The sequence below is a fragment of the Suricata suricatta genome, chromosome 3 (assembly GCF_006229205.1).
Source record: "Suricata suricatta isolate VVHF042 chromosome 3, meerkat_22Aug2017_6uvM2_HiC, whole genome shotgun sequence".
Taxonomy (NCBI): Eukaryota; Metazoa; Chordata; class Mammalia; order Carnivora; family Herpestidae; genus Suricata; species Suricata suricatta.
The window spans coordinates 12,157,539-12,171,997 of NC_043702.1; the positions used below are offsets into that span (position 1 = coordinate 12,157,539).

General features: G+C 34.6%; 1 protein-coding gene across 1 annotated transcript in view; it reads right to left on the reverse strand.

Annotated features, from left to right (window-relative positions):
- Positions 1-9,163: 9,163 nt before the first annotated feature.
- The window catches only part of NYAP2 (neuronal tyrosine-phosphorylated phosphoinositide-3-kinase adaptor 2), a 251,615-nt gene continuing 246,319 nt past the window's right edge, over positions 9,164-14,459 (reverse strand). The window contains exon 6 of the mRNA XM_029933694.1: positions 9,164-9,544. Coding sequence (XP_029789554.1) covers positions 9,317-9,544 — 228 coding nt within the window. The 3' untranslated portion in view covers positions 9,164-9,316. The remainder of the gene's footprint in view (positions 9,545-14,459) is intronic.

Sequence of the window (14,459 nt, forward strand, 5' to 3'; positions counted from 1 at the left end):
TGTGTATTTTTTTTAAATGTAGCTGAGAAGGTACTTGGAAACATATCGAGAAACTGAATTCAACATAGTGTGGCAATGATAGCTGCCCTAAGGAAAACGCATCAGAGAAATCAATTTAAAAGCCAATATACCATTTGACTTCAGTGAATTCATTTGACCTTCTATGCAACCAGCTAGAAGACTAACAAGAAATAATCAATAAAGACAAATATTTTTTAAATACTAAAGTCCCTTACACTGAGCTGTAACTACAAAGTTTTTCTATTGTAGGGAACATACTGTCTTTTTTATCTTAAGTATGTAAATAGATTAATTCCATTCATGGTATGTAAATACAGCATAGTGTTAGCATAATGTCACAATGTCTTTGAACTTCTGTATACAGTAGATATCAAATTGACAAAAAAGTAATTTAAATAGGAGGCTGTGTTGCATTGGCTTTTGTTTTAGAATCAGATGATCCTGCTTTGAGTTTCCAGGATCTGTAAGTACTGTTTGTATAGGTTTGGACAACCTCTGTAAACTTCAATTACTTTATGTAGAAAATGAAGATAATCATAGAGTTGAGGTAAGAATGAAGTAAAACATATTAAAAACAGATCAGTATCTGGCATGGAGTAAGCAATAAATCATAGCAGTCATTATTATTATCATTATTGGTGGTACTCCTATTATGATAAATTATAAACTTATAGTTTGTAATTGCATAGGTATCATTGTATGCATTATTTTGTGAGCTAAAAATCATTCTTGGATGCTTTTATTTAATGCCTTAATCTTTTCTGATTTCCTTCTTATAGTTTTCACATATTGCTAACACATGTTTTCTTGCTATATTTTATTCATTAATAAAAGTAGTTATAATTTATTTTACGACAAGGTGGAATTTAAATAAATATGGAGATGGATAGCTATAGGCCATAATGATATAAATAATATGTGTATTTACATTAGTCTTGGGCTATGAATTAATGTATGTCACAAGGTCTCATACAATTTCATGGTGATGAAAGAGAGGGAGGAAGAGAATGTGTCAATAAAGTATGAGGACTTTGCATGGACCTGTTACTGTCTAGAACAGTACTGAAATGTACTGTACTTCAATAAATATTTGTTGAATAAATACATAAAGGAAGTCAATCAATATTATTTAATATTTTCATGTGCAGAGCAATGGGCCAGACACCTTAGAGAATAAAATATTTACAACTAGGAAGCCCAGTTAGCCCCTTTATGAAAATTTCCATATAGTATTAGAAGACAAACTATAAACAATAACAATAATAAGTATTATGAACAAATGGCATTGGAGATGGTAGTAGAGATTCAAACACTATACCATGTGTTTGCACGTGCTTGGGGTAGAAATTGGTTTTTGATTGGTGGACATCAGTTCCAACCTGGGGTATACCTGATAGACTGCTAATACTATTAGCAACAACAAAAATTTCTGAGTAACACTTGGACACCAATTTCTAAGCAACATATAGAATAATTCTTAAGGGGAACCTTAAAAAGGGGGGGGGCGGCTCAGTTGGTTGAGCATCCAGCTCTTGGTTTCAGCTCAGGCTTTGATCTCACAGTTTGTGGGATTGAGCCCTGTGTTGGAGTCCATGTTGATAGCTAGGAGACTGCTTGGGGGTTCTCTCTCTCTTCTCTTTCTCTTTTTTCTTTCTCTTTGCCTCTTCCCCCCACTCACATGCTCTCTCTCTCTTAAAATAAATAAATAAATATTTTAAAAAATAACATATCCTTGTTCTCATAGAATATTGAGTTCTTCAGAGGGCAGATGGGCACCTAACCACAAAGAATTTATTTAAGCAAAAGCTAGAAGCTTTTACCCACAGCAGTACTGTTTGCCATGAGGTGCTTACAAGTAACTGTTGAGTAGGAATATGAAAAGACAAATTTTTGCATTTGGTCTTGTAGACAAAATATTGTTTCTGGTGAACATAACACAATTTCCAATATATAGAACAGAGGTGATTCTTTAACATAGCTTTCTCAATACCAGCTTCATAGCCTAATCATCTGTGAGGTTGTAGGGAAGAAAACAGAAAGGATAAAAAGGAAGAGGATGAGGGGGTGGTAAAGGAAAAGAAGGAAAAACTATCTAGGCCTGAAACCCAGGCTGACAAACCCAGAATCAATAGGAGTGGGGCCCCAGGCATCAATAATAAATAAAATATCCTGAGAGGAATGTAATGAGTCAAAAACCACACCTGGGCAATGATGCAGGACAATGTTTCTCAAACCTCACTGGTAATAAGAGTCATCTGGATAGCTTGCTAAAACAGATCAATGAAGCCCCACCCCAAAGATTCATGCCTCTCAGCTCCAGAGATTCATCCAGGATGGAGCTTAAGATTTTGCTTTTCTCACTGGTCCCAAGACAATTCTGAGTTGTCCATGTGTGAAGTATACTTTGAGTACCAATGCTCTAGAGTATGCTACCAAAGGCTCCCTGACAACAGACGGAGAAGCGAGTTACCTAGGAGTTGTTGCTTAGTAGATGGTCTATGGACAGGCAGCGTCACCATTTCTTGGGATCTTCTAGAAATGCCAAATCTCAGACCCTGATGAGTCAGAACTTGTATGTTAGCACGATCTGCAGGCTATAGACATACTTGTTAAAGTTGGAGAAGGACTGCTCTAATCCTCGATCTTGGCCACACTGGAGTCTCTTGGGCACTTTCAAAATTTAATGAGGTTGTGACTCCCCTCAGGATGCTTTTTGGACACTAGATTTTAAAAATTGCCAGCGTGACTCTTCCATCCAGCAAAGTTTGAGAAGCAAAACCCTAGAGGGTATGATTTGAGGTGATGTGCAAATTTTTCCATAAACTTTTTTTATGTTTATTTTTGAGAGAGAGGGAGGGAGAGAGAGAGAGAGGGAGAGAGAGAGAGAGAGAGACAGAGTGCAGGAAGGAAGGAAGGGCAGAAAGAAAGGGAAGCAGAGAATCCAAAGCAGGCTCCAGGCTCTGAGCTGTCAGCACAGAGCCCAATGCATGGCTTGAACTCACAGGCCATGAGATCATGACCTGAGCTGAAGTTAGATGCCCAACAGACCGAGCACCCAGGTGCCCCATCCATAAACTTTCTCCCCTTCCAGTCTCCTAGACTGTCACATTACTTGACATTCTACTAATAGGTATTCACTTGTACATGTTAATAAGAATCCTGTCAAATGCAATGATCAAAGGAAGATGGACATTGTTTTATCATGCATTCTAGTATTAACATAATTAATTAGACTCTGAGATCATAAGGTTGGGAACACATAAGTCTTAGATGCAGTGAGGAAAATAGAAGAGATGATACAGAATATGGGAGTACTTCTTGTCATGAGCTGAGATGGATGGAAACTTGGAGCATTGATGATGTGAAGTGTGATTAATTATTTCTTGTTCAACCCTTAAGTAAAGTGCCAACAGAATGCTGAGTGGCTGAAGGAAGGGCTAAATGGTGGGAATAGATTGGATTTCTTTTAAGAAATGAACATGAAGAGAATTTGAGGATTTATAAAATTATAATAAATTACACTGAAATTGGACATGGGGCAGAAGATGTAAGTGGCTGATGAAGTAGCCATTAGACACTATTATAGGAGACTATATTTTCACAAATACACTTTTTTTTGTAAGCTTGCTGAGCTCCAAAACCTTGTTTTACATATTTCAAGTGCTCAATGACATTTTAGTTATTGATACCCCAGTAAGCGTTAACCACAAAGACTTGCTCCCTATTTAAACTAGATTAATTTCAGAGGTGTGATTGAATAAATGAATGTGGCAAATACCCATGCAATAAACATTTTGTCTGCATACACAGGTCTAAGATGGCTGGATTTATTTTTCCTTAATGCCTCCAGCATACGTTAGATACATGTTGAGTCATTTCATTGGAATTAGGTGCATATTGAAGAAGGAAATGTGTCAAGTTTCTTATTTGGTGTCCCATCAGTATGAGGCAGAAGCCAGTGGTGATTGAGGACAACTGGGAGTCACGTAACTTAATCGAAGAGTCCAGGTCCTCACTACTCACCCCTGCTGACCTTCCACAATGCATACAATGTCAGAGATCACGCCAGAAGTTGAAAAATGTATGGGCTTTTCTTTGAAAGAGTCTTACAAATTGTGTTTCTTGGTGAATGAATAAGCGCAACAACAGAGTCAACTAATTTAAACTATTGCTTTTATTGTAATTACACGGGAGCACAAATAAATAAGCACAAAAGTATTGTAAAATATTGCCAATGCACTAAAGAAAACAAATTGTTTTCAAACAACATCTGGTTACTTCAGTAGTATCAAAGTACATTTATAATTACATGTTACCTAAAAAAATCAAGTACAAAAATTAAGAGAAATGAAAACATCAGTGTTTATATTAATATGCATATAGAAATGGCTAACAACACATGAATAGAGAAATCTGTCAGCTAATGCTTATTTGCACAATTTTTCAGGCACATACCTGACATTTTTAATGAGTTATGAAAATGTAATATGACATTCAGATTCTTAGATACGGTAAACATGTTATGTTGAAATGGATGTTTAATGGTTTCTTTTAAAAACCCTGTCTTTTAAAAATGTAGTGCCATTATCCACTAAAAAACATATTTTATATCATTTTCAATAGCTATTTGTTTTAATTTCTTGAAAAGAGCAAGAAAGTAAACATACAATTGCTAAATACGTAAACACATTTTTAGTGCAAGATAACAAGACCTGTGACTTTACTGTGCTTTGTTTTTTATAATCACAGTGCACTTTACACCAATTGCTACACTATAAATGTTAACTCAAGGAGTTCCAAACAAAAGAAGTGCATACTAAACATTTTCATATATATTATATACAGTATGTATACTGTATGTGGGTGTATACATGTGTAAATGGAGATGTTTTTAGGGGGGGAACCCAGTCATATTTGGGAACAATTGAACACTTCAAAAAGATCTTCATACATATTTGGTTTGATAAATCTAGCAATATTTCTGTAAAGGTGTTTCCCCTTAAATTGGAAACTTTGTAATATTTAAAGGGAAATTTAAAAGGACATTTTTTTTCCCATATTACACAGGCTTTGCAGCAATGTAATTGGCCCAAATATCAAAGGGTTTTAAAGCAATCCAAACAACAAGCCACAATGTTCAAGTCCAACATGGCAAACGTGTTATCCTTTTACTGAGTTAAATAGACAGCAGGACATATCCTACGTGTACATATAGAGTCTTATACATAAACGTATTTTATACTTAGACATCAACGTTAATATGTTTTAGCATTTTACTTTGACTGTACACTTGATCTGGAAAAAAAGAGAGAATACCATATATAAACACAGAAGAGATGTCAAACACGTGATATTGTATACCTTCTTAGGAATAATTGGCTGTGTTTTGAAATTTTAATGATTGCATAATTAAGTTCCTTGAAGGCAGGGATCATACCTTTTTGAGTATTTAATTCCAAGTGCTTCACAAAATTTTTAAAATAATAAGTTTCTCACAATGAACTGCTAATAATAAATTAACAAATTGTCCACATTCTACAATTAGATATCAATTTTCCCATAGAGGGAACATGTAGTAAGTTAATCTTAGTGTTATAGGTATCATTTTTCTTCAGTTCCATTTAAGTTTGGGATACAATGAACTCTGAATTGTTATTCTACTGTACTTCTATTCCTTTAAAAAGGTAAATTATTGCTCATCTCAGGTCACCTACTACTTAAATCAGGGAAATTTTTTAAAAACTTTTATAGGCAGTCATAAAACTCTTTTTTGTTTTAGTAAAGTGATTCACGTTAACATATAAGTGATATTAAAATTGCATGTTTATGCAATGTTCGTGTGCATTGTTTTGATGCCTCGTATAGTTAATTAAAAGAATAACCCAAAAGGGTTGTTTAGTTCTTTTTTTTCTTTACTTGATTACTAAACTTGCTCAAAGAATCAAACTAAGTTATATGTGGGGATGAGGCATAAGCCAGAGTGTAGTAAGAAAAATGTTTCTCTTCTCTGGAAGCATTCGACAAAATAATATGAGGCATCAATGTCTCAAGTCCCAATATCCTATTTTGAAAAGGGAAGTTGTATCTTCTTGTATCCAGACAATTTCTAGATATTTGAATATGTATATTCTTCAAAACTACAAATGTTACCTCTTGATGTTTTGTTTTCCTTCACTTTCCCAAATATTTTATATGGGTGGACATTACCCTTCACTTATGCAAATCAATCACCTTCTCCCTGAACCTGCTTCCCTTAAATATGGGGAAAGGGTAGCAGTGTTCGTGTGAAGAACGACCATAAAATCTCAGAAGATGCTAGCCTCTGGCCCTGAACAGAAATGCAGGGTTTGATTTTTCCCCTTATGTCAACTCTAAAGGCATTTGTCTCCGGTGTGCTAAATTTTTCCTATACAAAAGCATCTTGCTGACAGCCAATCAAATGCTGTTTCCATAAAACTTGTGGTGTAAAGACTGTTTCTCATAGGTATGAACTCTTCCTAACCAATAACCATACCACGATGCCATCTGGTCTTTGGCACTGCTGAAAACTATGCGCCTATCTTTCCATTGTGTTTTATCAATGGAATGTTTATCATCTGACCAAATCCATAGATTGAAGCGTCCTGGTTGACTGCCACAAGAAAATACACTGATTTTTCTTTTTATCCTAATGACCTCTTTTTCTCCATATAAAGCAACACTACACAAAGAGAAAATTAATTATAGACTGCTGTGGCCATGTCAGCTAAGCTACAATCAAGAGTGACTTAGCCACCGAATAGAAGTTAGGGAGTCAAATATCAGTGAAGCCACTTTTCTAGATCTTTCAATTACTTCCCTTTGAAAGGAAGATTTGAGGATATTAAGTAGAAAACGGTTGCCTAAGGTCAGATTTTCAAACAAACTCGCTTCTCAGAAAATAACTTGCTTGAAAAAGAGTATATGAAACCTGGCAACATCATGAGTTTGGCAGAACAAATAGGAATGTCTGAATCTAACACAAATCATTTCAATACCTCTTTTTTCTTCTTGACAAGTGGCCAGCATTAAGAAATATCTTCTGCCTTATTCAGAAAGATAGGGGGAAAGATTGGCATCTGAAAAACACACTTGGATATGTTACCTAAATATACATTTCAAAGAAATTATCCAATCATTACCATACTGAGCCTGAATATATATATATACATACACCAAGATCATCATTAAGATGCTGAGAATTGATGTCTTACACCTGACTGATTGGCTTCAGTATATGTGGTCAGCATACCCTAAATCAGGCTAACCTCTGTCCCAAACACATTTTAGGTCTATTCTGATTTCACCTAACGCATTTCCATCCCTCTAAGATTGGTACTCCATTGATTGTTGGGTTTGAAACATAATCGCTAACTGGTGAAACATGGAAGTAAGATTTATTTAAGCCACTAAGATCTCTCCATGATTTCCTGTATTTGTGATCCTGCGTTTTTTGTTGTTTTAACCACTTCAGTGATACAAGCAAAACCTAAAACCTCAGTAAGCACTGTATGTATACAGTTCTCCTGCTGAGAACTCATTCACGCAAAAACAACAGATATACATGCTCCCACTTACTTACCCTTTTTCCTTATTCTTTCAGAATTCAAATTGGACATCAAAATATACATTAATTATAAAATATTAAAAAATTATTTTTTAACATTTCAAAGGCTTGAAAGGAATGATTACTGATAAAGCATCACTAGGTTTTTAGCAATATAGACTACAAAAATTCCCTAACTCCTGTTATATTTGGTTTTATTGAGCAGCACTGTGCTATTGCTGTCAAAACCCTTACAAGGAAAACCACTATGACAGTAACTTCAAACACGTACCCTCTTCTCTCAGAAATATAATACTAAATTGATTGTTAAAGAAGAATCACATACTGTCAATTTTAGGAAGCATAAATAGTAATTTAAATATACAAAATATATGCGATAGTTTCCTTTTTATTCATTCGTGGCAATATTTATATTCAACTAACAAGTTATTCTTAAAAGATATATATGATTTGTTTAACTTAAATTTTACCACCACATAAAATTGAATCCACCCCATCCGTCCCGTATCCCCTGCTTTTCCTGTTTCTTCCTTGATACAAAGTAAAATAAACAAGTGGTCATAATTCTTTGGTCATGGTGTCCTAAGCAGTAAGAGTGGGTGTGATGGTCATGCACAGAAGATTATGACCCCAAAATGTGGTGATAACTAGTTTGAAAAATGTAAGAAACATTAATTCATTCATGGACCTAAATTTTTAGAAAGATTGGCCTTTAGTGTACTAAAATACATAAACGTATCTGTCTGTTTATTTCTCATTTTCTAGGGAAAACAAACATGCACATGAAAATTTACTTAAAAATAGTGATTGCAGTGGCAATAATGACCCTGGCCCCGCTTACTTGAAAGCAGTCATGCTATTCAGCTTTTGATTCCTTGTTCCTTCCCTTGTCACAGTGAACCCTGGTCTCCTCCAATCAGATCAATGATGCAAGGACACATGTCCCTAAAGTCATTTCTGAAGGAAATGTTTTCTGCTGGGAAATCCAAATATATCTTAATAACTTTCTCTGGTGTCTGACTAATGATTGCTTAGTATAAACAAGACAATATTGAAGAGAAATTCTTATAAAGCCAAGGTAGCAAAAATATTGGTATTGAAGTAATGTGGACGTCCAAACTAAGCATCACATTTGCATCCATTTCCTGTCAAACCCTTAGAAACTTACAAAGCAATAGATGTTCTTGACGAATATGATTCTCAACTTCTACATTACTAGCACCAGATCATATATTATGTGATTGAACATGATTTATAGCTGTGAGCTCTGATACAGAAGCCAAATGTGGACAGAAAAAACAACATCTTAAATGCAAAAATTAATAATAAAAGGCATCAAGGGATTACATATAAAAGAGATAACAAACCAGTTAATACCGAAATTATATCATATAGTAAAACTCTTGATATTTCTGTAATTTATATTCGTATAATGTGTATTATTTCAGGTGTCACCCATAAACTAGTAAAATATTTACATCTTAATATTTTTTGGATTCAAAATAATCCTGGATAAATAAGTGTCTTAATTGCAAGGATACAATTAATATACATTTATCTTGAACTTGCCATGAGTAGGCACGGCTTCCCATGGGTTTTCAGGGAAAGGGCTGGCATTCCATCCCGACAGAGAAGATACGTACCAGTTCTTTATCTCCTGACTGAGTCGACCTCCCTCTCCACGTGGAGCCCACGCCATCTTGAGCACAGTCATATGGCGGTATCCCAGAACACCGTCTGCTGCTTAGAGTAGGGTGGAGGGCTGTACTTCTTTGCCCCTGCATTCTTCTTCCAGCTGGGTAGGATAGGCATGCTATCCTGTTTGCAAAGGCCCTTTTCCGTTTTCTGTCTAGCTTTTATTTCCTTGCACAAGCAACGCTTTTTCTCAATCATCTCAAGCATTGTATGGTCTCCATGAAACCACTGCATGCATGCCACCTAGCAAAAAAGAAAGAGTGAATACAGAAGCAAAACATGGAATGAAAGCAATGGTGGGTTTTTGTTTTTTTTTTTTTTTTCTTGCACCACTGTGTTAGTAGTTGTTTTGAAAAATGTCAGCTACTTTCTTATCTTTGTAATTCTTACAAAGCAGAATTAAAGTATGAGGGTTATAAACAAATTGTGTACTTAACTTTGTGACATAATTAAACAACTATTTGGGTGAGAAGATTTTTCCAGTGGGTTTCAGGAGTTCACAATATAAAAATAATCCTTTCTTTTTTAAAGCTAGTTGCCTAATATTTACCTTTGACTTTTATGTTGACTCCATTATCGTCTAGGTATCTAAGTTAAGTTATTGGAACTGCTTTTCAGTGAGATCTAATATGAATGTGAGAGGTTTTGAAGATTTTAAAGAACATTTTTGTTCTTGAAATAAAACATTTTTAAAAATAAAATAAAATGTTTTTTTAAAACCAAAAAGCATATAGAATTAAGATTTTTCATAATTCTTCAACAAAAATGACTTGCATATGCATCTAATTCTTGGAATTTAAATGCTCAAATTATTTTTTGCAAAGAATTTTTTCTATACTTTTGATGCTTCAGCAAATGTCTAATTAGAATCACTGGCCTGATTGACCAAGGCCCCAATTAGATTCAGCAATTTAGAAAAACATGTTCATTGAGTCAGTTATGTGCCTGGAGATGATTCTGAGCTGACTGTACTGATACACATAATATATTTCTTAAGTGATGAACATTGTATCCAAGTAGGTATATGTGGTCATGCCCCCTGGTAACTGTTCTTTAGAACAAAACCACCAAGTTGAATCTGCCACATGAGGATAGGAATGTAATTGGGCCATGAATCAAGCATGAAGAAGCTTTGTGTAAGAATATCTACTCTTTGACTTTAAGGGTTAAAATAGCTCCCTTGGGGTCACTAAATTAGACGTTCCAATTTTAGCATAAAAATCAGAGCTAATACTAATATAATGCTCACTCTATACCAGATCCCATTCTAAGTACTTTTCATAATTTCATTCATTCATTCTTTACCATGTGATGATGCTCTGAAATAAGTACTATTTATTAATCCATATAGATGACTAAAATGAGACTTAGAGAGATTTAGCAACATGCCTAAGTTTACAGAGCCAGCAAATGGCAGAGTCAGGATTGGATCCCAGGAGCTCATTTCTAACACTGTGCTTTTAACAACTACCTATATTGACTTTCAGTGTATATGTACAGCTGGAAAAGATTGAGAAGATTAATTACCACAATACTCTCAATGTACAGATAAGGAAACTAATGCTTCAAGAAATTACACATTTTGCCCAAAGCCAAAGAGGCAAGTTTCCAGTGTGAACAGGCAAGACTGAATTCTCATGATTCATAATCCTTTATGGAGAGAGCAAGATCTAGAGCTAGAAGACAAGCATCTAAAGCCTGGATGTAGCACATTTCTCCCTGCCATTGTACTTCTTGGTTTCTTTATCTGAATAACTGAATTGGTAATATTTCAATTCCAGAAGTTAATATAAAGATTAAATTGGATAGTGAAGGTGAAGTCATTTTTCAAAACACTAAACCATTGCCCAAATATTCTTATTGCCATACCGACAAACGCCTAGAAGTTTTCCATACTTGCTCTTTGCCAAGCATGTGTGAAGAGGTCAGTATATGTAGCACTGAATCCTCCCAGCCCCGCTGAGAGCTAGGATTTATCTACCCAGTACAAGTGAAAAAACAGTCTCAGAAAGCAGATCAAGAAACTATATTAAGGTCACAGCTTACTACATAGGGCCCAGACCTCTACCAAACTTGGATCTGTCTGACTCCAAAGTGAATATTCTTTCTACTACAGCAGGCTCCATCTACTGAATATTATCTAGAGATTATAATAATAGTTATTTTCGTAGGTACTACCATATCCAGGTGCTACTCAAAAAATGCAAATATATTTATGGCTTTAAGGAGGGAATAAAAAGTGTTTATCAAATACATCCAAATCAATGGCTTGGACTTGGAATCCAGAAGATGACAGTCTTAGGTACGTATTTTGTATATTTGTACCTAATTTGATACAAGGTTCCTTGAAAGAATGAGCTGTGTTGCACAGCCATGGATATTTGTTTTTTTATGAAATTCTAGATGTTTGTTCAATAGGTTTAACCAGATAAGAGGTTTTAACCTAAACAGAACATTGTCCAAAATGGCTTGGAAAATTTTTAAAAGATTTATAATATTTTAGAACTTGATAATCCATGCAATAAAAATACAGTAACTCTATTTTGGTGGAAATACAAGCAAAATTTATTGAGTGACTATAAACTCTTAAAATGGAATTTATAACATAGAATTCCAAGAAGGCAAGGCCCGAATTTTATCCATCAGCAGCCCCAACATGCAGAACAGAGTCATTAGCTCTTGATAAAAGTTTTATGAGCAAATAGAAGCCACCATCATTGAACAGAGTTTGTTCACCCTTAAAAAGTTCTGCAGATAATCTTGTTTTTCATAAAATCTCACTGGATTTTACACATTCAAACAAAACTGCAAAACTTCCAACTCTCTTCAAGGTAAGATATTTACATCACTTCAATATTTGCATTGTATTTACTTCTCCACACAAACATTAAATCCTTTATTATCTAATCTCCTTTAATAGTTAAGAGTGTGAATCAGTACATGTCACTGCAAAATAATATTTTTCCTAAATTGCTCTAACAACAGTATCTCCAATATATTTCAAAATGGTCATTACATTTTACGCATGTATACCTGCATTACATTATCTGTAAGTGTGTGTTTTCTGTCAATTAGAGATGTATACTATATAAGTGTGTCAATCTAAGAATAATCCATTCTTTAAAAATCTAAAAAATAAAAGTTTAAAAATAAAGAGTTATAAAGTATGATTTTCATGTTCTTTACATTTTTTAAAATAGTTAAGTGTCCACTTGATTGATATCATGGTTTCAAATATTAACAGAAGAAAATCAACTCCTTTTTTCAAACTGACTCTTTAGTATTGAACTATTTTTTTTTGGTGGACAGATGTATAGTCAATACAAATTCTGTGAGAAAGCATTTGTCAGTACATGAATGATGGCTATATATTCTAAGAGAATTTAAATACAAGTTATTAGAAAAGAACCAATTCAAAAATTTCTTAAATTTCAATATTTTAATAAGTCTTTCAAAAAATGCTATAGAATCAATCTCATGTTAAGTTCTTACCAAACATTTTTTTCATTTAAAAACCCAAGAAAATTATTATTATATTAGGATGAGATAAATACTTGTAAATGTGATTTGTTTCATGGAAGACAAATATATTTCCCATGTTTACTTTTAAATAGCCTCTCTCTTTCAATATTTCTTCCTGGAGGGTGCACATTCTTTTTAATTCCCAAAATTAAATTCCAATGTTACCACTATGGCAATTTACATGGTAGAATCTCTCCCCCAAAACATGTTTAAAAATTACACTTCACTCTGACAGTAAGGTACTTCAATTTATTAGTTTATATGTAACAAATAACATGTTAAGTAATTATAGGAAGTGGGTTAAGAGTACTCCTCATAAAATATTTCATGACTTTGCTGTATTTTGGTTTTATCACCAAATTCTTCAAGATTGGTTTAAATTTAGCTGTAGTTGATGGGGATGTAAACTGGTGCAGCTGCTCTGGAAAACAGTATGGAGGTTCCTAAAAAAACTATTGATAGCACTCCCCTATGACCCAGCAATAGCACTGCTGGGGATTTACCCAAAGGATACAGAAGTGCTGATGCATAAAATTTAGCTGTAAAATTTCATTTCACTTCAATCTCGAATTAAAAGTACTCGGGTTTGATTTACAACAAGCATACATTGGAAGATAATTGTAAGACAATTGCTCAATCAATGTGAATCCAGTTATATCTCTTGGACAAGACTTTCATATGAACACCAGGTAGTGGAGGTAATATTCTTGGCTAATAACTTGATGCAGATAAAATCCAATGAAGCCTCTTCTCAAGGAAATGAAACATAAATCCCCGTCCCTTAATCTCAGGCTATACACAGTGACTTCTTTCCAAAGAATACGTTATGGAAAGGTAGAAGAGGGTAACTTAGCCATGGGAAGCTCTTTAAACACTACAAACACCAGTAATTGATGATGATAAGTGATGTGGACGGTGTGGACCCTTGGTATGATGTGATGAGAAAGGCACATGGCCTCTGAGCTTGGCTTCCCCAAAACCCATTAGTCTCAACCCAACCATGAGAAAAAATGCCAGACACAAATTGAGAAATACTCTATAAAATACCAGTCCAGAAATCCTCAAAACTGTCAAGATCCACCAAAATAAGGAAAGTCTGAGAAACTGTCACAAGCCAGAGAAGGCAAAGAGACATGATAACCGAAATTGCTTAGTGTGGTATCCTAAAACAGATACGTAAAAACTAAGAAAATCAAAGTAATGTGTGGGCTTTCAAAGTAAACACACTGTTTCACAATCAATAAAACTAATAGGCTACTGAAAGAATGGGAAAAGATAGTTGCAAATGACATATCAGATAAAGGGCTAGTATCCAAAATCTATAAGGAACTCACTAAACTCCACACCCGAAAAATAAATAACCCAGTGAAGAAATGAGCAGAAGACATGAATAGACACTTCTCCAAAGAGGACATCCAGATGGCCTACAGACCCATGAAATGATGCTCAGCATCACTCATTATCAGGGAAATACAAATCAAAACCACACTGAGACACCACCTCATGCCAGTCAGAGTGGTTAAAATAAACAAATCAAGAGACTATAGATGCTGGCGAGGATGTGGAGAGAGGGGCACCCTCCTACACTGTTGGTGGGAATGTAAACTGGTATAGCCACTCTGGAAAACAGTGTGGA